The sequence below is a fragment of the Pelophylax lessonae genome, assembly GCF_965119305.1.
Source record: "Pelophylax lessonae genome assembly, chromosome: 5".
NCBI lineage: Eukaryota > Metazoa > Chordata > Amphibia > Anura > Ranidae > Pelophylax > Pelophylax lessonae.
This window is the reverse complement of record NC_138772.1, coordinates 209,425,425-209,451,046: the sequence shown is the minus strand read 5'-3', so window position 1 is coordinate 209,451,046 and position 25,622 is coordinate 209,425,425. Positions and strand designations below refer to the sequence as shown.

Below are 25,622 nucleotides of genomic sequence, written 5' to 3'. Positions count from 1 at the left end.
AGGTTACATTTACCTTTTGCACCTTGTTATGCCCATGTTTAGGATGAATCCTCTTCCAGTTCTCCTACAGAGAGGTACAGGCAGAGAGCTAGAGGAGGGGTTTGCAGGAGCCTGATATTATACTTGAAATTTACTGATTGCGGGTGCAGTGCTTTGCAGGCGCCTGTAAAAGAAAAATATATTAATATTAAATGCACTTTTTTCCAGTTTTCCTGAAAAAAACATGTATTCTCTTTTTACTAAAAGGGAACCTAGCCTTTTAGGGAACTCCGTCACTTTCCACAAAATAATGCAAAGCCTATAGTACAAGCAAAGTCTTCAGAATTCTACATTTTCCGGAGTGCCAGATGCTGGTGCCCCACATTGCGGACTGCAGTTCTTTCCATCAGCTCTACATCACAATATTGACATAGAGGAACTACAGCAATGGATGCGGGTTACAGACATTCGACACTCCTGGAAGTGTCAAGTTATGAAGACTATACGGGATCCTGTACTGCCTAAAGACAGAAAAGTTTGGACTTGTTGCCCACCAGAGAGGTAATTCAGTCTCTTCTATTGCAGGGGCGTAGGATATGCACATAGCAATAAACTCTATGTATAAGGTCTAAGTAGTACTTATCCTCACCAGGACATATTATTTTCTGTGCTTTGTTCCTAGGGAGAGAGACATCAATACTACTGCGTCAGCTAAAGAAAGGCATCAGGGACACCTCTGGTGGCTGTGGCAGTCGCCTCAGTCTCTCCAACTTCAGTCATGGATCTCCAGGCGGGGGAAGAGACCTCTGGGAGCAGGGGACGAGGGGGACCTGTGCTGCACATTGTGGTAGTTGGGTTTCACCACAAGAAGGGCTGCCAGGTGAGACATGTCATGTTGACTGACAAATGTTTATGATGAATTTCTGCTGGAGGTGTTCAGCAGCATCTGTGTTGTACTGTAATTGCTCTAGTACCAGTGTTCATTGTGGCAAGTTTCTTCTAGTAGCTACTTAAAAGGTACAAGCATAATGTGACTTTTTTAGTAGACATTGTGTAACCATGCAAAAGATATTTGGAATATGTTAGATGCTTGTATTATATATCTTGCTGTTACCATAATGCATTGTATGTGGGATTTTTTTGTTTACTTTTATTTTAAAAGGCCCCTTGCACATGAATCTAATGTAATGACCTACGAATGTTTATACGCATGTTCTTGCTGGCATACAGATCGTGGGTAAAAATGCAAGTTATGTTTCCTAAAGACCATGCAAATGCAAGTGTACAGGCACAAAAAAAAAGAAAGTGTGTACATAAAGTTCTTCTTCATCCTCCTGTAGCTGCAATGTGTACACATGTATGTACTTGTGTATATGCATAAAATCCTGCACCCAAAAGTGTGTGCAATAGTTCTTACACAACAATGCACCTGTGTTCAGAGCCATAGAAAAAGAAGAAATGCTCTCCATAGCTACACACATAGCTGGTGTGTAAGATCTTACTGTATGCCATAATAACTTAGGATAGATACTTGAAAAAGTCTATTTCCAAACACCCAGTCAGCTATACCAACTACTTGCAGCCTAAAACCTTTATGCTATGCCTTACGTGAAAGCTGTTTTTACTGTCACCGTGTTATGAGAGAACTGTCACATTAGAAGATACTGCTAACCCTTACAAGATACTATCATGTTGGACAGATAGACACTCTTAAAAATTGTACCTGTGTTAAAATAGACTGTTGGGGACTGCCGTCGCATTGCAGGAGACTGTTAGGGACTGCTTTTAACTTACCATAAGCTATAAGGAATTGGCATTTAGGTGACACTTAACAATATCCTTATTCTCCAAAAATAACCCTTACACATCTGCTATGTAATTGCACTGTAGTCCCTTTTCATGAAATTGTTTCTTACTTTTTCTGCCTCCTTGTAACATCCTCTGAGCTTCTGAACCTCTCCTTTGCTCCCAAACCTCTGTTTTATTTTAGAGGTATACCAAATAGAAATTTTGGTACTGAAACCGAAAATTCAGGATGTACTTGGCCGAAAACGAAAATTACAGTTTCTAAATAAATAAATATATTATATAGAAGTGTATTATATTTGACTTTTTAGTATCATAAATTTAAATGAATATGAATTTGTCGGTCATTATTGGCACTTTTAGTGCAAGAAAAGCTCAAGAAAAAGGTATCCCTTTAAATTCCATGTATGTCTTCACACTGGTCCCTTGTGCTTCCATTGTGGTATTCAAGATCTTGCTTGCTGCATTTTTTGGTCTGTTTAAAAAAAAAAAAAACTGCACATCCCCGGTGAAATGCATTGAAAGCAAAGCAAGAATGCATCAATAATGCACCCTTGTTAAATTTTTGATATGTTTTTTTGAGTCACATGACCTAGGAAAAGCCAACCGTAAGCACAGTAAAATCGTGGCAAAATTATGTGCGTTTTCTGCAGCTTTATCGGCATCGGCACCTTTTTCTCTATCGGCAGAATGCCAAAAACACCATTTCGGCCAATATGTTTTGGCTGCCAAAATTTCGGTACATCTCTAGTTTATTTTGAACAAGCATTGCATAATAGTTGGGGTTATGTGCAGTACTCTATGCTCACGACAAATCCTATAGTACATAGTTCATATCGGTAACAAGCAAGAGAGGGTGGTTACGTCTGCATAAAGTGGGACCATGGAGAACGAATGTATCCACCCTATAATAGAAAGTCAGATAACAATAGCAATAAAGAAAGAAAGGAATTTGGAGATCTGAAGGAGAGTGGGAGCAATACAAGGTACTTTTCTGAGTTAGGACTTTATACTTATTTTAGTATCACTTAAAAGCAGTAGTAAGTTTTGAAAAAAAAAACCCCTTCTACCTGCAAGGTAATGTCATAGTGTGCTAGTATGCATTGCATATTAGCACAATATGACAGACTTACTTTAAAACAAAGCCCTCCAGCTGTGCACTGTCCCCACTGCAGAGGGTTCCATCTTCACCCGCTCCTCGTTCTGGGTTCACAGACTGCGGTCACTTGAATGGCTTGGCCGCAATGACTCCACTCCTGCTTGCTGTGTGCAGGAGTCACAGCCACGGCACAGAGCTCTGAAGAATTGGCACGGGTATGCCATTCCTTAAGAGCGCATGTGCCAGTGGCTGCAAACAAGCGAATAGCCCCTAAAAGGTGCATGTTTAGGAGCTATTCATTTAACCAGCAGTAAGCTTTAATATAAGCTTACTAATATAGATTTTTCTACCACTTTTATGGTCTTTTCATGTGGGTGCCTCCGTGTTACAGATTCCGCTTGCTCAGCTGGGGGGGGTCACACTGATTATCCCCGCTGAGCAGGCAGATGATGGGTCCACACAGTCCTGCCCTTCTCTATGGGGAAATCGGATTGAAAGGGACTGCTTGTCTGTTTCCCATCCGATCTGCCAGACGGATGGAAAATAGGACCACCATCCACCTGTTTTTTGCGGACAGGATTAAATCGGATGGCGGGGGGGGTTTCAGCAGACATGTGTCCATTGACACCTGCTGCTCCATAGAGACGACTGGAGGGTTTGATCAGGTCCACCGGAAAAACTGACAGAAACTGACAGATGGACCTGATCAGACAGCCCGTGAGAAAGGACCCTAAATGTCAAGAATCAGGCTTATTGCTTAAGTACAAATCAAGTTTTCTTTATTATTTGGAACCTGTCCGAGAGAAAAGCAAGCTGCTATTGACCTCTGAAAATGTTCATTCAACTGAAGTGTGTTTTTTTTTTTTTTTTTTTCCCCTGTCTGTGTCCCCATTGGTAAAGTAGTATTTTTAAATGTGATAAATGTATTTTTAGTTGCTATGAGTGTGCACTGACATCACATGCAAAATCCACAGCGAAACCACGTACATCTAAATGACAAATTTACCTTGTGGTGCCAAAATAACGTGACGAAAAATGTAAAGCTGATACTCCCACACCAAAAATAACCATGCAAGAACTTCCAACATAACCATTTTAGTTTGTTTTCAAATGCTGAAAAAATACTTTTTCTTTTTGCTGGTGCCACAGACACTGGTACACTGGCACTTGGTGTTAGAACATAAACAACGCTTTAATATCTTTGTTATGCCCAGTACACACGATCCGAAAATCGGACGACTCTCCGTCCGTTTTTGTTTGGTTGCTAGGAACTCTCAATTATATTCGCAATTGGGAGAGGTTACTTACGATAAGAATTTTCTCGGACGATGATTCAAAAGCTTCCGGTATGCGTAACCACGCTGTAGCGTGTGAGGGGAAAATTATGTCTACTGCTCATGCGCTGTCTACTGCTCACCATTTTTTTCGGACCAACAACATACTGATAATACGATTATCGTACGATGTGTTATAATACGATCAAAATTTTTATGCTTGCACGACCGGATAATATCGGGTGAACTGTCGTGATCGCCTCTCGTAAGCTGTGTACTAACGATCCGATTATCGTCCGATCCTTTCACAAGCGTTAATTTTCGTCCGATTTTCGGATCGTGTGTACGGGCCATAAGACAAGTGAGTTCAAAATTCTCTTGTTCACTGATACAAGTGAACAATCAGATATATTCCTTCAGAGAATATCCTATTACTCTTTGTGATCTCTGTTACACAGAAGTAACAATAGACCACACACTTATGAACACTATGGAGCAGGTTGCAGACATTGGAGACATTATTTCTTCACAAATGTTGTTTTTGCTTTTTTTTTTTTTTTTTTTTTTTTTTTAGAAATAGAGATATTAGTTGCCTTTGCAGTATAGGGAAAATGTTGATTTAAAGTTGAACTTCAGCTTTTGTTAGACTTTACATAGTTCGTTGGGACCAGGCTGGCCCAATAAACTATGTCCCTCACAGGTTAGTATCTTAAGCCCCGTACACGCACCGATTGGCCGTCTTTTGGCCAGTGTTGTTGTGTTGGTTGAAATGTGCTCTAGACTGCACACAAATTTTCTCGGCCAACAACAACCAACTGCAGAAGTGATGTCACGTTCTTGTCTACTTTTCGTGTGTTTTTTCTTCACTGAGCATGCCCAGTCGTGATCATCACATTTTTGTCGGCCGAAATCTGTACTGACTGAGGAACAATCGGCCGTTCTGTTGTGGGCCAACAAAAATTTTATAGCCTGCACACCAGATTTTGTTAGGCTGAAAAGTCGCAGTCAGTTGTCGGAAGCATCATACTAACAAGCTGATAATCGGCCAATCGGACGTTGCCCGAAAATTTACGGCCAACAATCTGTGCGTGTGCACGGGCCTTTAGGCTACATACAGCAACTCCTGTGATCCACAGGAGAAATACAGCCAAATGAGCTTTGGCTGTACTTCTCCTTTAAGCTGGTCGTAGACGGATTGAAATTTGGATCAATCTATGGGCAGGCTGGTTGTGCCAAAGGTGATCTATTGATTTAACTTCAGTACAATCAGCCTGTCAAGTGTTGTTTTTTCTTTTCTTTCAATCAATGATTGCCGACAGATATTGGCAGCAGTGATCATTGTATTCTGTCGCCTGGAAAGCCTCCCGCTGTCAGAATACAATAGCACAGCAGGAGGGATACCACCATGAACTCTGACTATGTTAATGGGGGAATTGAGCAATCTTTTGAAGGAAATACAGTTGCATAATGTATGACTTACCTTAGAAAATATAAAATACTTTGTTATTTTGATAAAATAATCAAGATAATACCTTTTAGAGTGAATCCGCACGCATGGGATGTAACCCTACTATAAGAAACTGCAAAGGATTTGGCTGGAGTTCAATTTTTAGAATTGGCCCCAATGTTCTTTGTTTTCTTTTAGATTGTGTTAAAGTGGATGGAAACTCGCATATACCCAGTGAAGTGAACAGCCTCAGATGATACAGAGATAAAACAAATCTTCCTACATATACGTTTTACATGTAAAACCACTGTCTTAAGCTTTCTACACTATTTAGAAAGTGAACATGGTTTTAGAATTTTTTTTCTTCCTTTTCCAGCACTGGGTGTGGAGTCTTGGCATACACTGTTTGACAGCTGATTGGAGGAAAGGAGCACCCCCCCCCCTCCTCCACATAGGGAGAGGAATGAAGATACATACAGAGCTATGCTGTGAATAGACCAGCTCTCTGCTAATCTATCTCTATGCACCCACCTTGACACAGATTTCCTGTGTCTGAGAACTTGTCAGAAGTTAACAGAGAACAGAGCAGCAGAAAGACATGGTACTTGGGCCTTTGGAGAGAGATAAGTAAACGCTACATATATATGTGCCCAGGTCCGATTTCATGAATAAGGTTTTACATCCACTTTACCTCTGTGTGCAGCAGCTGCCGCCCCCCCCCCCCAATACTTACCTGAGCCCCATCGATATCAAGCAATGTGCACCAGAGCCTCGGCTCTCTGGGAACTCTCCCTCATTGGCTGAGACAGCAGCAGAAGCCATTGTCGGTAACATTCAATTAGCCAATGAGAAGATATAGGGGTCGAGGCCGAGCCACAGCTCTTTGTCTGAATGGACAAGCAGAGCAGCTGCTCGGGAGCCCCCACAGCAGGCTTATTGCTCTGGGGGCACTTGGCAGAAGGGAGGGGCCAGGAGCGCCGGTGGGGGACCTGAGAAGAGAAGGATCAGGGCTTCTCTTTGCAAAACCAACTGCATAGAACCGGTAAGTCTAACATGTTGTTTAAAAAAAAAAAAAAAAATATCACTTTAGGATTTTTATTGGTATGCTGTATCTATTGTGCATTAGGAGAGATTGCAAAGTTCATGTGCGAAATAAGTATAGCCCAGACAGGAGACCTGAAATGGCAGCAGTGCTTTTCCCAGTGGCCCTGAAAGTACACTTATCCTTTTAAGTACTCCTCTGGAAACTTTCCAGTTGGTTCTTGCTCCTAAATATTATTCTGCTCTCACAATACTTCTAGGCTCCTTTTTTCACTCTTGTTCTTTTTTTTAACATGCATGTATTGCAGCAATTTCTTTATGGAATCCCAGGCTTGCTCTCTATTTACAGCACCATCAATTAAAAGGCTTGCAGAATGCTCAGCTTTGTGCAACATAATTCTCAAGGGGGATTGTGTGCTTCTGCACTTCAGTAGACAGACAATATCATTTTCCAGAAATGTTCGGCCTTATGAGACTCGTGAATGATAACTGCCATAAGCCAGTCCTTTCAGAAGAATACCTGTGTTCCTAAATATAATAATGGATTGTTCTTCTCAATTGTGGTCCTTTTTTAGGGCTTATTCACACAGGTGAAGAAGGCCGAACATCATCAAAAATTGGTATATTTCTGTGGCTGGTGTTTTCATACAGCTGCAGCCAGCAGCATATATAAATCAATCACAGGCTGGCATATACTGCGGTTGTACACACATCTAAGTGGGGATATGGCTGCAGGGATGGACATGGCGACCCTGTATAAAAACTGTCTGCTGTATGCATGTAACCACTCTGATGTGCGTACAGCTGAAAGCATCTGTAAGTCTGCTATTGACTTGTACTCGATGCTGGCCACAGCTCTATGCAAACACCAGATGCAGAAAAAACTAAATTCTGTTGGTATACGGCCCTCTGCGCCCATTTCGATTGAGCCCTTAGGCACTGCTTACAGCCACAAAGTTTGCTGCAACCATTGACTCGTATAAGTGTGAGACAACAGATCATAAAAAGAATGTCACATTTTTTGCAAGCATTGACTAGTATGTGCTCAAATTACTGAGAAAGCAGTGTTTAACAAGTTTTTTTTGTTAATGTATCTGATATGCTGCATATTGCTCCATACTGCTTCAGATGGATATGGGATAATGTGAAAGTGCTTTTTCTGGCACTTTCCTACAGTTTTATTACTTTCTTTCTATGCTGCATCTTGGGTACATATCCTCCTCTTTACCACTTTCACACACTGCTATTTTTGCAAGCCAGTGTCTTAAAGTAATTGTAAACCTCCGTCATGAAATCTGAACTAAACACACATACAGTATCTGTAGTGTTTACTTATCTCTCTCCAAAACTCTAAATCACACACGGGCTGAATGTTGAGCGACATTGGCTAGAAAAAAAGCAGTTGACATTCGGCTTGTGTGTATTGTCAGCGCTCTCAGGCTGTCCCCCTGTCAGAACAGGACAGCTCAGCGGGGGAGATCGCTGTACATCAGATTGTTAGAACAGAGGCTATTGTTGAGCTATCCGTTCAAACGCAGCGGGTTGAACGAATAAAAAACCGCCTGGTGTGTGCTATGCTTTAGTGTCGTTTTCTCTCTGGTGCTTCCTTCCTGTTATCGGCATGTGTCCCTTCCCCCCCGACACATTTGTGACTGAGGATGCTCAGCACACAGCTTGTCTATATAGAACACAACTCTATATCGATCCTTCGCTCCTGTTTGCTGTGTGGTGGGGGTGCCTTTCTTCCAATCAACTCTCACACAGTGTAACTGCAACTCTCCGCCCCCTCCTAACAGATGGAGAAGAATTTTAACACGGATCTGCCCTTTTGAAGGGATGTAGGGAAGAGAAGACTGAAGATAAACTTACAGCAAATAGGAGGAATTGTTTAATCTTTGTGAATCCTGGGGAAAGTCACTTCACTGGGTATATGAGAGGGTTTACAACCACTTTAAATATGACATGTCTGACTTCCAGCTAGGGCTTAGTATGTGCTTTTGGGTGCAGCATATTTTCTCTATAGCATTGCTGCTCGGTCAATGGAGCTTCTTTTGGGCGACAGCATCGTGTGTTGCAATTTGCCGCGATTGCATCCGTATTTATCGTGGCAAAATCACACTACAATTAGGATGCCATTAGGAAGTAATGGCATTGGAAACTTGTCCCGTGCTTTGCCGCAATTTGGAATTGTGGGCAGATTTGCTTCGATTCAAGTCGCCTAGGTGTGAATGAAGCCTAAAGGTTTATTCACACCAGATGCGGTGGGGCTGCGTTGCGTGGTTATTATAGTCCAGACCCACTGCATGACAAGGCAAAATGCCTGGTCTCTTGTGTGCCTGGTTCACACCACTGCGTTGTGTTGGAGTGTGGACGCGATGCGCTTGAGTCACAACCTTGCACTTCGTGATGGCCAATTGAACTTTATGAAGTTTGTGTGTGACAATACAATAATATTTGTTAAAAGAAGTAAAAAAAAAAGTAACTTTGCAGTGATCCTGCCTTTGCTTTTAAAAAAAAGAAAAAGATCAAATGAATTACTTTAGCTGATTAACAGATTAACTGTTACTGGAAACCAGTTATGCTTTGGTTTTACCACCTGGTAATTATAATACTGACGGTTTAACCCTGATATATGCGTGTTTTGGTACAAGAAATGTTGTGTGCTTTGCAATTAAATGAAATGTTATCATCTAAAATGTTGTCGTCAAGCCAGCTCCACTAGTTTGTTTTGCTTTTCTAGCCACTGGCTCCAGTGCTTTCTCAGAAAATGCTTCAATGTCTTCAGAAGGAAAACCACCAACAATCAAGCTCAAGATCAGTGATCACAGGATAAAGTGCAAATTTACATCGCTATTTAAAATCATTGCTAATAGAAAAGAGCCTAACCCTTGCCCCTGTCTTGAAATAAATAAAAATCTAATTACTAGACCATAAAGTCTAGTAAACAAATATTTGAAAAGAACCTTTTTATTTTACTTCCTAAATCCTAGCCTAGGCCAGGATGATATCACACCACACAAGTGCAAACATGCCATGGGCAGAATACCTTAAAGAGGAACTTCACCCTCCCCATACATTTCTCAAACCTGTTATGTGGGACATACCTATTCTAGGAGCTGTTTGCAAGGTTGTGTGTGTGTGTGTGTGTGTGTGTGTGTGTGTCCACACATACACTGCCGGATCTCAACTAAAGATGGCAGATTGGGTGAAGGGAGAACTTTTGCTTCAAGTAACACAATGCTGGACTTTATGGTTGAGTAAGTAGATTTTTCTTTATTTTAAGACCGGGGCAAGTGTTAGTACCGGTTCACATTAGTGCAATCACAGAGATCGCATGTAATTCGGAGCGCACTGCTCCTAAGATTACATGCGATCTCTGTGCGGTGCAAATTTCAGCCATACAGTTTGTATGGCTGAATTCGCACCGCAATCGCACTAAACACGCACATGACCCTTTTTTTTTTATCCGCAGCAGAATCGGATTGCATGGTGGTTCACACTTGTGCGATCCGCTTCTTTGCGAACTTGCAGATAGCACTGCGATATGGGATCTCAAATGGGGGTGTCGTTAACTTTTAATTGACACCCCCTGCATATCGCATATGGCAGTGTGAACTGCCAGGGGTGCAGATGCGATGTGGGATCATGCTGCATACTCGCAGAAGTGTGAACCGGGACTTAGGGTTTTTTTGTTTTTTTTTGGGGGGGGGTAGACAGAGTGAAGTTCCTTTTTTAAGGGGATGCTCCTGTCTGCGCTGGTCGCTGGTGGTCCACTCCAGCTAAGGAGCAATTGTAACTAAAGGCCACTGTTTTTTGTTTAAAAAAAAAAACAATCATCTCTAGCTGTCAGAGCCTCTGTCTATTAGGTGCTCCTGGTGAAGAAAGTGGCTCTGTAAACTAAAACATGTGCAGGTAGTCTTTAGAAAACTGAAGAGGCAAAACCACGTATGCTTGAGATTGGTACAGAGCATTACTGGAAGTGACAGCTCTAGGATTTCTAGGGCGGCTGGGGTTGCATCCAAGATGGCAGCACTCTCAAATACTAAGCCAATAAATGAATAGTAAATGCTATTGCTGTGTTGGATTAGTAATACAAAATCTGGGGACAGGGTCTCTTTAAGTTACTGGGTGATTAAAACTGGTTTGTGTATTTTAGACATAAGAATTCAAAAGTGTACACTGGTGTGGCTGCTGTGCTTGAATAGCAAAGTGAGACGTTTGTACTTTGTAACATAGGTAAAGAAATTATCCCTATATTGACTTTGACTTGAAAATAAGATGTTATAAAATGTATTTTGTGATGTATCGATTCAAAACCAGAAGAAGACTTAACATTTTAGTTCTTGTCTACATATGTATTCCTATGACTAGGGCCGAAACCACTGATTATGAAAATAGCTGTCAACTATTTTCATAATCGATTAGTTGGCCTACATACAGAATGCATTATTTGTTTACATATCGGAAGACACAGTAAGAGCCGGTTAACACTGAGGCGATCCGACTTCGGGGGGCGACCTGTAAAGTCGCGTGCACCGAGACTTCAGCGCCACTTGCAGGGACTTCACATATGGAAGTCTATGCAAGTCGCTCCCAGGTCGCCCCAAAGTAGTACAGGACCCTTTTTCTAAGTCGGAGCGACTTGTGTCGCTCCTATTAGAACGGGTCCTGTACTACTCAATGGACCGTGACCGACCGCGACTTGTCAGCCTGAATGGGCTCTAAAGCACACATACAGCTCAGTACACCTGTTCTATCAGAATACTGCTACCTATAACCGATTCTGCAACTGGAAGTGACGAGAACAACTTGCTGCACATGCGCCATCCTTCCAACATGACCGCTATGTATTCCAATAGGTTTCCTAATGTGACAGAACACGGGCAGCGGCGGACCTTTTCTTACACCCACGCAAGTCTTGAATTTTACATTTTTTTTTTCGGGTCCACCGGGCACACGCGCGGGGGGTCCGTGCCTCCGGCGGCGCGCGTTCGCTCCCTAGAGCCTCACAGGTTAGCGACGTAGTCCTACGTCGCTTTGCCTGTGAGGGGCTGACCGCCGCAGTAAATAGTCGTGCGGCGGTCGGCAAGCGATTAAACTTTACGTATTAACTAAATTATACACCACATTTTTTTTTTTTTTTTTTTTTTTTTTTTTTAGGGTTATTATCCGATTAATCGAAATAATAATCGGCCAACTAATCGATTCTGAAAAAACATTGTTAGTTGCAGCCTTACATATGACTTAGTTTTGTTTTTTATTTTTGCTGTTTGTTTACAGTAGTCTTGGGCAAATTGCGGCCCCCAGGGCCACATCCTTTCCTTTTGACTATCCCTCTCCAGCTCTCAATCCCTCCACTGTCAGCATACCTCCCTGAGCCTGTCATTTTCCTTACCGAAGAAACTGACAGACTTAGAAAGGCATGCTGACCGCTGGCTATAGAAAGAGCTACAGGAATTGGAAGGAGAGAGCCTGAGGTGCTGATTGGTACAGCGGGTAGGCTCAGTTCTGATGGGAGAGCATTGCCTAGGACCGAGGTCACCAACCTTTCGGATCTCCTTGGGCCAGTAAACTCACAATTCACTAACATGAATTTTACATGCATTAAACACAATACTTTGGCTCACAGCACCCCTCTCCCTGTATCACAGGGAGAGGGGATGAAAGGATCCCCTTTACTCCACATCACACTGCTGCCTTATACAGGCTCATCATTGGATCTCATATTGTTATCCAGTCATGTGCTTAAGCTCTGTGATCCTTCCAGTCTGTGATCAGCGCTGTCACTGGAATTATCCTCCTCCTTCACTTCCTTCTCTCTGCACTACTCCTGGTGCCTCCCTCTGAGTTAATAGAAGCCGGAACCACAGAGGAGGCATCAGGTATACCCAATGCCTCCTCTGTAGTTCTGGTTCCTATTAACTCAGAGGGAGAATAACACTGGAAACATTTGACGATATACATCTGCCACAATGTTGATTTGTGGCAGAGCCCCTGGGGACCACCAACATTTTCTCCACAGACCACTGGCGTAGGAGATGTCCCGATACTCTCCAACCTCTCTGCCATGTTCTTCCTGTGTTCCTGCACGCTGCAAACCCCAGTAGTCATGGACCTCTTTCTCACTGCAGGTCAGGAATATGCAGAAATTCCCGCAGTACTGATCTCAAGCTCTTTCCTTTCAGTGCTTGCAGCTCTGCCCACTATCTTCCTGAGCCTGTAAGCCACACATCAACACTCAGAACAGCAGATTAATGTTACTGTTCGCTCTCACTGCTTTTATCAGCTTGCCCTACACCAGTATTGTGACCAACAGATCAGCAGAGGACACTTCTTCACTATGGTTTCTAATAATTTCTTAAGCAGTTGTACCTATAATTCCTAGTGTCAGATTTTTGTGTTCCATATTTTTACATATTAATGAACCTTCCCAGTCCAGTGTTGTTCACCCAAGGCTGCTGGTTTAATTAAAATATTTTTTTACTATACACAAAACTTTGGTTCGGCCCTCCACAACAGTCCCAGTTTCTCATGTGGCTCCTGGGGAAAATGAATTGTCCACCCCTGAGTTACATCTTTGCATCAACATGCAATTGATTATTAAGTTGCTGCAACAAAACTGTCAAGCTTGGTATGAGTTGTACTCCCCTCCAACCAAATTTAGTCACTTGAGACAAAGGGGTTATATAAAGTGATTTGCATACAGCTATCAGAAGGTTTTCTTTTCATTCCCTTGTGTAGACTTTTTGAACCAGCCCAACGCTAGGTAAATTATTAAATCCACTTATCAGTTGGCACATAGAGAGGAAGAGCTAACTTCCTGTTTTTGATTGTAATTGTGTCTTCATATATGACTGCATCTGTAAACAATTGAAAATGATTTAGTTCTATGTATGATGAAATGGCAGTTGTGTGCACTGGAACTGCAAATTCCATTTTGTAATTGTGCATACACTTAAATCGCAGCTCAAGGCATTTATGTATTCATTTAAAAAACACTTAGCCCAGGTGTGAACAGAGCCTATTTGAATCACGGGCAGAGTCAGCATGATTCCGTCTGTGATTCCAAACTGCAACAAATCGCTGGACACGTGTGCGATGCAATTACTTCTCAATGGCACCCCAATCGCATTGTGATTGTCGTGTGATAAATTGCACAGCAATCGCATCGCTTGTCGCTCCAAAAGGAGCAGGAGCTTCAAATCGCATAGGTGTGAACGGAGCCTAAATGTACTTTAGGATACAGTAGTCAACCATCGGGTAGGTGAGTAGCATCACCAGGATTTTAGGGAGCTCCTGTCACATGGAAGAAATTTGATTTGGAGTTTAATTGTACCACTAGTTGACATAGGTGTATATTATAAGCTCCTACCTTTTAAGTTTGTGCCATATATTTTTTGATTTGCAATTGTTCGGGTGGAAAAAAGGCAATGCATTATACTTTGGATATGTATGTAAAATGTATATAATATGTAAATACACACACTGTATATGTCTGCAGGTGCTGTAAGCCTCGTACACAAAGGGTGTACATAACAATATGCCCGTGGAGGGCCGTGTTTACCTGTACGGGAATGAACAGGTATTCTGGACAAGTAGTCCCCTTGCTGTCAGTTGGGACACAGCAGCTGCATGAACAAAGCTGCTGCTCCCAATGTGACATCCAGAGATGTGCACCCAAATGGATGTTACATTGTGAGCAGCAGCTGTGTCCCAATTGCTATGGAACTTCCTGCGTGGGGATGCATGGCAGTGTTAATTTTGGCAGCAAATTTCAATTTAGTTTTAGTCTTAGGACTAAAATGGCATTTTAGTTTTAGTCCCATTTAATCTTCTGCAAGTGTTTTAGTTCTAGTTGTATTTAGTCGACTAAAACGTCCTACATTTTAGTCGACTAAAACTAGGGATGCACCGAAATTTCGGCCACCGAAATTATCGGCCGAAAATGAGCCTCTCTCATTTCGGCCGATAATGGGTTAACAGTGCCGAAAATAAAAATGGCCGCCGTGGGGAAGGAGGAGGGCGCAGCGCAGGGCAGGTTTCAAAAGTCCCGCCTCTGGCCGGCCGTCCGCCTCTCAATGATGTCCCTACTACTCTGTGCATTATGAATGGACATACTAGGCGGGGGGCGGGGAGAGCGGCCGCTATAGAGAGAACTATTGTGATCCTTCACTGTCAGCTCCTCACGTCTATGTATGAATGAGAACTGAACTGAGCTGACACGGGGCGGGGGGCGGGCGGAGCGGCCGCTATTAGCTGTGACTATGTGAGAGTTTCACTTCCCTGACAGGCACGTATCTCCGCTGACAAGGAAGAGAAGCTCTCACATAGTCACAGCTAATAGCGGCCGCTCCGCCCGCCCCCCCGCCCGGTGTCAGCTCAGTTCAGTTCTCATTCATACATAGACGTGAGGAGCTGACAGTGAAGGATCACAATAGTTCTCTCTATAGCGGCCGCTCGCCCCGCCCCCCGCCTAGTATGTCCATTCATAATGCACAGAGTAGTAGGGACATCATTGAGAGGCGGTGCCGCCGGCCAGAGGCGGGACTTTTGAATGCAGGAGAGGACACCCGAGGAGGAGGACGCTGAGGCAGTGGGGGAGGGGGGAGGGGAGCTGAGGCAGCTTACCAATGCTATTAGTATTATGAGGCATGAGGGGTTAATGTATTGTCACTGCTGGTCACTCATCTATTAGTGACTGACCAGTGGCAGTTAATTAACCCCTTTTGTGCTGCATTAGTGCAACCAGTGTCAGTGTTAATTAACACTGGTTGCACTAATGCAGCACAAAGGGGTTAATTACCTGCCACTGGTCAGTCACTAATAGATGAGTGACCAGCAGTGACAATACATTAACCCCTCATGCCTCATAATACAAATACCATTGGTAATTAAATTAACCTCTTGCCAACCCATCACAGTACATATACTGTGACAGGGTGGCAGCGACAGGTGTAGGTGTACGTCGCTGCCTGTTTTTGGTTTATGTCCCTGTTCTATCCATTTCAAATTTTTTTGGGGGAAAAAGTCATTTTCGGTTTCGGTTTCGGTTTTCGGCCAAGGGCATCCTGCATTTTCGGTTTCGGTTTCGGCCCAAAATTTTCATTTCGGTGCATCCCTAACTAAAACGTCCTACATTTTAGTCGACTAAAACGTCCTACATTTTAGTCGACTAAAACGTCCTACATTTTAGTCGACTAAAACGTCCTACATTTTAGTCGCCCAAACGCTTCTTTCCTAAACAAGCTGGTGATTTTTCAGCCTGGAAATGCCTGTGTGCGCACGGACACATAGGCTATCATACAGGTGCTTTTAAAGGCTGAAAAAATAAACGCCTGTAAAAGCAGAGTTTTTTCTGCCCAGTGTGCATGAGGCCTTAAACACGGTTTCAATACAAACTGGCAATGTGTCAATTATCCTCTATAAGATGTGGGGTAGGAGTAAATAGGGCTGATTATAGTTAACTAATGGCGCTTTTCCACTGCATGGAACCGAACGGTTCGGCTCGCTTTTGTGCTTTTCCACTGCTGGTACCGCATGGTATAGTGTAGGAACGGTTTTGGTACGGTAAGGTACGGCGGCGCTTTTCCACTACATGGAACCTCAAAAACAGTACCACATTGATTGTGGTTCCAAGAGGTACCATACCCGGTACCATATCCCACAATCCTTTGCATGCAGTCACTACTAGCCACTGATTGGTCAGAGAATCCCACCCACTTAACTTTAGTACTACTTTAGTGGAAAAGCAAACCATACCGTACCGAACCGTTCCAACACCGTACCATGTGGTACCAGCAGAGGAAAACCGGGCCGAGTAGAGCCGAGCCGGTACTTGCAGTGGAAAAGTGCCATAAGGCCCCTTTCACACATACGGTCCGTTAAGTTCATCAGTTCAGTCTCGTCAAAATGTATCAGTTTTTCATCCGTTTTTTTTTTTTTTTTTCTTTTTACATCCACTACCAATGCAAAAACGGATGAAAAACAGACCATTTGTCCGTTTACATCCATTTTTCGTCCGATCCGTTTTTTGTTTTTTTTTGATGGATGAAAAATAGGGCATTCATCCGTTCCAAAAAACGGACGTTGAGGAAAGCAGATGAAAACTGATGTTAACGGATGATCATCCGTTGTCATCCGTTTTTACATAGAGATGCATTAATGTCCGTTTTTCATCTGTCAACGGATGGATGAAAAATGGACAAACTGACCAGATGTGTGATAGGGGCCTAAGGGTTAATAAGAGGTTAAATAAAACCCATTTTATTAGTAAAAAAAACTTTTTTTTTTTTTTTTTATAACCTCATATGCAGATTGAAGCTCACCCATGTAGATAAATAAAACAGAAAAGATATATATTCGATTAGCTGGGTGACTACATGTAGCATACAAGATCTGTTTAGTTGACTTTATATAGCTGAATAGGCAGCAGCAACATATAACACCATTATTAACACCATATAGGCTTTAAAGGAGATGTGAAGCTAATCACTAAAATATCATACGTTTTAGCACATTGATGTCATTTCAAAAGTATTTTTTTTTGTTGAATCATCAATGTTTTCAGGCTAGAACTGCTTTATTTGCCTAGCTGTTTTGTCATTCTGGAGTGTGTAAAGACACCTGTCAGGTAGCTTTATTCACAGATCAGGCATGTGTGAGTTTGATCCCGGATATTGCTGCTGTTGTTCTGTTAAAGGAAATAGTACAGGCCTCAAGGATATCATCCATGTGCTAATGTTTTATTAAGCTAATTACAGATGATATTACAGCTATGATAGAAGAAGCAAACTATGCTGCTTTCAGCAGTCCGGATGTTGTTCTTTTGTCAGTCTGGTGTAACTCATTAATTAAATGATGATTCCTGGAATTCTTTTCCTGAGCCTGTTTCTCCTGATGATTTTACTCCTTGAATTGCTAGCTTACGGAGGCTTCTCCTGTAACCTATGTGCTGAAATTAAAGTGACACTAAAGCCAGGTTTACACTGCTCTGACATGGAAGTCGGACCATTTCCGATCCAAGACCATACATACCCTTCGGTCTGGTATGGATTTTATAGGAACCCCCAAAATCCATACCAGACCCTTTATCCGAGCATGCAGCCTGGCAGGTCAGGAAAGGGGGGGGGGGGAGAGACACGAGTGAGCGCCCCCCCCCACCCCAAAGCACCTTGCCCTCATAGTGATGGTGACGGGGGCCTCTTCCCAACAACCCTGGGCGGTGGTTGTGGGGGTCTGTGGGCAGGGGCCTTTTTGGAATCTGGAAGCCCCCTTTAACAAGGTACCGTACATTGTACCCCTACTTATTCACCCAAAAAAATGCCTAATATAAATACAGTACACAAGTTTTTGACAGTTCCTTTTTTTTTAAAGGTGCTCCAACGTAGCTTCTTTCTCCAGTGGTGTCTTCTCCCTCTACTGTCTTTTTCCTCTTGTTCTTCTCCCTTTGCGGTCTTCTTTCTCTGCCAGTTCTTCTCCCTCCGCTGATGTCTTCTCCCGACTCTAGCTTCTGCTGTTGTTAGCTCTGGTGTGTGCCATTTCTTATACAGCCATGGGGCATAGCCATCTGGTGATGTCATCCTCAGACCTTGCCCCCTTGTGACGTCACCGCCCCATCATGCCATGGGCGGAATTAGAGTCATACAAGTGTGAATGGAGCCTTACCTGTGGTTTTAAAAAAAAAAAATATTCTAATTGGGTATGTTTTCCTAACTCAAAAAGTACATTTGGTTGCTCCCAGCCTACTCCAAATTCCTTTTTTTAATCACTGCTGTGATCCATCTTGCTGTTAGAAGGTGGCTACATTTGTTGATTGAGCGCCTACTGAGTGAAACGCGTAACTTTTTTCCCTGCCTATTTGGGCTGTGATATTTTTCTTTTACTATGGATTTACATCAATAAACTTTGTTGCAGTGCAGTCTATCTCTTTGTATATTGTGGGGTATTTGCTGGCTGCAAACCAGATCTGCACCCATCTGCATGGTTTAGGGGCTATTTAGGATGGGCCGACCTGGAGCCTGGTGTGTCTATTGTCTGCTGGCTACATTTGTTCTCCATGGTCCCAATGCATGTAGAGATGTAGCCATCCTCTCTTGCTCGATGTAGATATGGACTAGGGAAATTTGTAGCATGTATAGAGCAGTGCATATAATCGCAACTAGCGAGTGCTGCTCATTTTTAACAAACAGAAGTGAAGGGGAAAAGGAGAGTTTTGGGAGCTCATGGAGGATGTTACAAGGAGGCAGAGATACAGTAAGAAACAATTTTATGAAAAAAAGATTAAATGGCCATTAAGTAGTGGATGTCTATGGATGATTTTTGGAGAATAAGGATATTATTTAGTGTTTTTAAAGGGTAATTCCACTTTTGTGGGAAAACAAATTTGGCAAATTAAAAATTGTGCCACAAATTATGTTGGAATTGAATGTTGTTAAAAATGACCTTTTCATTTTCAAGCTGCAGCAGCTGTAATTTTCTATAAAATGCAATGCAATATGGCTACCTGGAGGCGTTCTGTACTTAGATGGTGCGCAAAACACGTACTAGAAATTTCATTTCTGCTTGTGTGATTGGCTCACTGATTTTCTCCGAAGTCTGCACTAAGATACAAATTAGATTTTGAGAGGTCTAAAAGTATGCAGACTTTGCCAATTTCCTCATTGGAGCCCTGTAGGTGCAGCAGCTGATTGATAATTAGAAAACCACTCCCATGCAGATTCACTGTGCACATTGACAAAGACAAACAGCTATTTCTAACACTAGGTTCACACCTATGCGTTTTTTGGTGCATTTTTGGAAAGAGTGAGACCCGGTTCACACTAATGCGAGTGCCGGGTTCGCATGTAATGTCGGAGCGCACTGCTCCGACATTACATGCGATCAGCTGTGCGGTGCGAGTTTAGCCATACAGTTTCTATGGCTAAATTCGCATCGCACCCGGTGCAAACACGCACAGGAGGCATTTTTGCAGCCGCATCAGGATCGGATCGCACAGCGGTTCACACTTGTGCGATCCCATCCTGTGCGAACTGCACGATCGCACTGCGATATGCGATCAAACTGGGGGTGTCGTTAAGATTACATTGACACCCCCAGCGTATCGCATATGGCAGTGTGAACTGCCGGGGGTGCGTGTGCGATGCGGGAAAAGGCTGCGAGTTCGCAGCCTTCCCGCATCGCAATAGTGTGACCCGAGCCTCAGGGACTTTTTTCCCCGCAGCTGATTGCCTTTTGCGTGTAATAGACTTCAATGGACGTTTTTTTTCATAAAAAAAACTGTAAATAGCTGATTGTTAAGGAGGGAAGCCCCTCCCCCAATCCATACCAGACCCCGCCCCTTAGTTATTTAAGAACTGAAGAACTGCCAGATGGCGGGAGCAGGCTATGTTTTTTGTTTTCTTTTTTTCGGGTCGGCGGTGGTGGCGGGTATTGTGATTGACGATGGATCTACATGGGGGACATTCTTTGTTTTTATTTTTGTTTTTATAATCGAGGACTTGTCAAAAACTGACTTCTGTCATTTTTCTACACTACGCCATTTTTTTTTGGGTGAATGCATAGGGGCATGTTAAGGGCTTGAGGTCTGGTTCAGGAGGGGGGGGGGGGGGGGGCTTTCTTGACCTGCCGAGCTGCATGCTCAGATAAGGGTCTGTTATGGATTTAAGGGGGACGCCATGCCTTTTTTTTTTTTTCTCAAATTTATGCGTGGGGCTCCCCTCAAAATTCATACCAGCCCAGAAGGTCCTGGTATGGATTGGGGGGAGGACCCCACGCTATTTTTTTTCCCAATTTTTTTACAGTGGTAATCGAAAGTTTGGGCACCCCAGGTAAAAATTTGTATTAATGTGCATAAAGAAGCCAAGGAAAGATGGAAACGTCTCCAAAAGGCATCAAATTACAGATTAGACATTCTTATAATATGTCAACAAAAGTTAAGGTTTTATTTTCATCATTTACACTTTCAAAATAACAGAAAACAAAAAAAATGGCGTCTGCAAAAGTTTAGGCACCCTGCAGAGTTAATCTTGTACTGCCCCCTTTGGCAAGTATCACATCTTGTAAACACTTTTTGTAGCCAGCCAAGAGTCTTTCAATTCTTGTTTGAGGTATCTTTGCCCATTCTTCCTTACAAAAGTCTTCCAGTTCTTTGAGATTTCTGGGCTGTCTGTCACGCACTGCTCTTTTAAGGTCTATCGATAGATTTTCAATTATGTTGAGGTCAGGAGATTGTGAAGGCCATGGCAAAACCTTCAGTTTACGCCTCTTGATGTAATCCCCCGTGGATTTCGAGGTGTGTTTAGGATCATTATCCATTTGTAGAAGTCATCCTCTCTTTAACTTCAGCTTTTTCACAGATGGCATCAAGTTACCATCCAAAATTTGCTGAAATTTTATTGAATCCATTTTTCCTTCTACTCGTGAGATATTCCCTGTGCCACTGGCTGCAATACAACCCAAAAGCATGATTGATCCACCCCCATGCTTAACAGTTGGACAGAGGCTCTTTTCATTTAATTCTGTGCCCCTTCTTCTCCAAACGTAGCTTTGCTCATTCCGGCCAAAAAGTTACATTTTAACCTCATCTGTCCACAGAACTTGTTTCCAAAATGCATCAGGCTTCTCTATATGTTCATTTGCAAAGTTCAAACGCAGATTTTTGTGGTGAGGAAGAGGCGTAGAAGAGGTTTTCTTCTGACTCCTCTTCCATGAAGACCATATTTGTACAAGTATCTCTTTATAGTGGAATAGTGTACCACAACTCCAGTGTCTGCCAGATCTTTCTGGAGGGATCGTGCAGTCAAACGTGGGTTTTGAATTGTTTTTCTCACAATCCTGCGAGCTGCTCTGTCTGATATTTTTCTTGGTCTTCCAGATCTTGCTTTAACTTTCACTGTTCCTGATAACTGCCATTTCAATTACAATCCAAACCGAGGATATTGACATCTGAAAACGCTTTGCTATCTTCTTATAGCCTTCTCCAGCTTTGTGAGCGCCAACTATTTTCAGTTTCAGTTTTCTAGACAACTGCTTAGAAGATCCCATGGTGCTGATTGTTGGGACAAGGTCAGATGAGTCTTTTGAAATTGACATCACCTGGTCTTCCCAGACGATGATTGAGAACAATCCATGAGACTGGCAGGTCTCAGCCTTGCAAAGGGGGCAGTGCATGCTATAAATTCTGCAGGGTGCCCAAACTTTTGCAGACGCCATTTTTTTTGTTTTCTGTAATTTTGAAAGTGTAAATGATGGAAATAAAATCGAATCTTTGTTGACATATTATAAGAATGTCTAATCTTTAATGTGATGCCTTTTGGAGATTTTTCCATCTTTCCTTGGCTTCTTTATGCACATTAATACAAATTTTAACCTGGGGTGCCCAAACTTTTGATCACCACTGTATTTTAGCTTTTGCTGGCAATTCTTGTATTTACATTCAGCGGGGAATCCCGCTAACAGCTGATGACTCATCAGTTGTTAAGGACGTGGTGGCCTGCTTTCAGGCCTGCTCCTTAACCAGCTTTACACAATTTGTTAAATAGAAAAAAAAATGCATTAAGTGCCGGTTCACATTTGTGCGATCACAGAAATCGCATGTAATTCGGAGCGCACTGCTCCTAAAATTACATGCGATCTCTCTGCGGTGCAAATTCAGCCATACAGTCTGTATGGCTGAATTTGCACCGCAATCGCACCTAACTCACACAGGAACCTTTTTTTTGGTCCACCGGAGAATCGGATAGCATGGTGGTTCACACTAGTGCGATCCAATTCTGTGCAAACTTTCAGATCGCACTGCGATATGCGATCTAATCTGGGGGTGTCAAGATTAGATTGCATCGATTTAAATTGACACCCCCAGCGTATCGCATATGGCAGTGTGAACTGTCAGGGGTGCGGATGCGATGCGAGGATGCGCTGTATATTCGCAGCGTTCCCTCATCGCAGAAATGTGAACCGGCACTTAAAATACATGTTCAGAAACTCAACGCAACACAAAACGCGCCTGAAAACCGCATATATGTGACCCTTGGGTAAAGAATGACAAAAAGTAGGAATCTACAACACAGTTTGTTAAAATCCTTGCAATGTACATAGATCACTCAGGGGGGAGTTTTTTTTTTTTTCTCAACAAAAGTGGAGTTACTCTTTTTAAAGCTGATCTCCAGGCAAAAATACTTTTTAAAAAATCACCATTTAATGCAGTGTTATTCATTACTTTTAATTTTATTTGCAGCTATTGCACAGACCTTTGTATATTTTGATATCAATTAAGAGGGTCGGTTCTCTGAGCCAATCCCATACAGTAAAAAGCAACAAGCTGACATACAAAAAAGAGGAAAGAGATTACCTAATCAATTGTTGCATCGTTGCCCGAACACATTCCTGGGGCAGGGAGGGGTTTTAAACTATATTAGGTGATTTAAAATGTTGTAAATTATTGCTTACAGTCCTTAGATATGGTGACTGTACTAAATGTCTTCAGCCAAAGAACATTTTCTGCAGCTACAGAAACAACTTGTTGATCTTGCCAAGCATGCAGTGTCTTTGTCGGTCCCTGCTAGTTGATCTTCAAGTATTTAAAAAATCATTCTTGTCTTTCTTGTGTTCTTATCAGAAAAATGAATAGAGGCAGACCCGTTTGAGGTCCAGCTTGGGTTGCAGTGGGGACCATTGGTCCATCTACCTCACTTGTGTGGATGAGGGAACCAACTTGCTGATCAGAGAGAGAAAAAAAAAAGATTCCTCTATGGCCAGTTTAAGGCCCTTTTCTCAAGACTGGTCCGAACAGATCCTCCTGTCCATTTTTCAGGCAAACCTGATCAGACCCTCCATTGTCCTCTATGTGGCAGTGGATGTAAACTGACCACCTACCTCTAATCCGATCTGGCAAAAACAAATGGAAGACGATCCATTTCCCTCCATCTGGCCAGATCGGAGAGCGGTCGGGTGTCCGTTTTGAATCAGACTTCCATAGAGCAGAGGGGTCTCTGTCCATGACCGCTTTGCAGAAACTAAGTGGAAACGAACCTGTCATCTGGCCACTCTGCTCAGCAGGGGATCGGTATACAGATCCCCTGCTGAGCAAACTGGAGTTAAGCAGAGTCCGGCCTGTGTGAAAGGGCCCAAGGCTTTTCTTGTAGTAGTGCGTTTAATCAAAGAGTGGGGATTTTACAATGGGAGGGTCTCGTTTCAGGACACCTGTGGATAGCACTATTCAGAGCTTTTAGCATATCCAGTACTACATCATTGTGCAACACAGACACCTCAGTGGCTATAACTGGTACCTGCATTGTATTGTGTGAAGGAAATGGTTTTGGCTAAGCCTTTTACTGGACACTGGTTATCTGCAAGCTTATTTTTTGTCTGCTCCTAGAATCCTACTAACCTAATGCACTTTCTTGAAAGATTTATTTTTGGCTATTTGCAATCTGTTTTGTACTTTAACATTTAATTCTCACTTATGAGTAATTATTATTAGTACATGCTCTTATTTGGTTTGTGTTACATATGGTCCCTCTGCAATTATGAAGCTACTTGAGATACTACTTTCTAGTACTCCCCTTCGATTCTCCATCATATAAACATATAAAGAACAGTTGGGACTGGACAATTTTAGTGTCGAATTTTCTTTGGTCAGAATTCTAACCTCGTCAAACCAGACTGACCACACCATTATCTCAAATACAGTAAAAGCAATGCATTGCCGTACATTTTGGATTTGAGCCCTGGTTGTTTTTTGTATATTTTAGAGTTCCTTTTGTATTTTAATTTCTTCACAAAGGTGTGTGTGCCTGAGGCATTTCAGGACCTTGCTGGTAAGAGGAAAATTCCCAGGGGTCTGTAATTGCCAACAGGTGGGAAGGCCATTCATCTAATAGCCACCTGTCGGAGCATGGGACTCTTTGTCTCAGCTTATTGTGCGCAACTACTCACATTCTCTGTGACCTGCAGCATGTCATGCTGTGTTTTTGTTGTGTATTTAGTTCCCTTGGGTTTAAAACATGTGTCCACCATGAAAATTGAGAATTTCTTTGTGCAATTAAAACCACAAACCTTTTTGGCTTTTGTTGCGGATGACTTTAAAATGTAATCCCAAATTCACAAAAGATATAAAAGGTGTAAGTGCAGTGCACACACCGATATTATTGTGCTGTCAGTGACACCTACATACCTATGCAGGATTGTAATGATAAAAGTATTGATAGTTTTTAGACAAGACGGTCTCAAAATCATACTATTTAAGCAGTAAGTATACACAGTATGTACATTTTAGTTTTTGAGAGATCTTCCCAGTTTTACTGCACCCTCTCCCTCTAGCCAGAGATCTAAAATGATATCAAATGCTAGGTGAATTAATGTTTCACCCTAAAATGCTTTGCATTAGGGTAAAATAATACACTCTGGTACATTTCTGTGCCCCTCACCCCCAACACTTATTTGTTGTCTGTTGTTACCACCTCTGGTCCCCTGCTGATCTGCACCACTTTCCAGATCTTCATGGTTCTGGAGGTAAGTACTGAGGGCAGCAAAGCCTTCTCTTACTGTTATTAAAACTACTGTGAGGAGGAGGAGGTAAAAGTTTGTACGTTAGCGTAACACTTACAACTTGGCCAACAAGTTTGGCATGGTTTTGCTTATCCACCTTAAATTAAAGCTTACTCTGGGGAAATACTTTTGCAGTAAGGGTACCCCTGCACTACGAAAATTAAATGCTCGACCATTGGGTTATACTGCCCTCTAAAGGAGTAGGACACTAGGCAGGAAAAAAACGACTACTCCTTTTCGATTAGGAGTCAAGTTCCTCCTTTCACTGTGAAGGCGCACTCTATGCAGGCGCTCAGTGCTTCTCGGGCCTTCAATCATCAGGCGTCAGTAACGCAGGTGTGCAAGGCGGCTACTTGGTCGTCGGTGTACACTTTCCCAACATTTTATAAAGTGGATGTTTTGGCATCTGCGGATGCTTCTTTTGGCCACA

General features: G+C 42.6%; 1 protein-coding gene across 1 annotated transcript in view; it reads left to right on the top strand.

The window, feature by feature from the left end:
• Nucleotides 1–665: 665 nt before the first annotated feature.
• The window catches only part of AVL9 (AVL9 cell migration associated), a 122,722-nt gene continuing 97,765 nt past the window's right edge, over nt 666–25,622 (top strand). Inside the window, exon 1 of the mRNA XM_082258829.1 lies at nt 666–859. Within this exon, the coding sequence (XP_082114955.1) occupies nt 758–859 (102 nt within the window). The 5' untranslated portion in view covers nt 666–757. The remainder of the gene's footprint in view (nt 860–25,622) is intronic.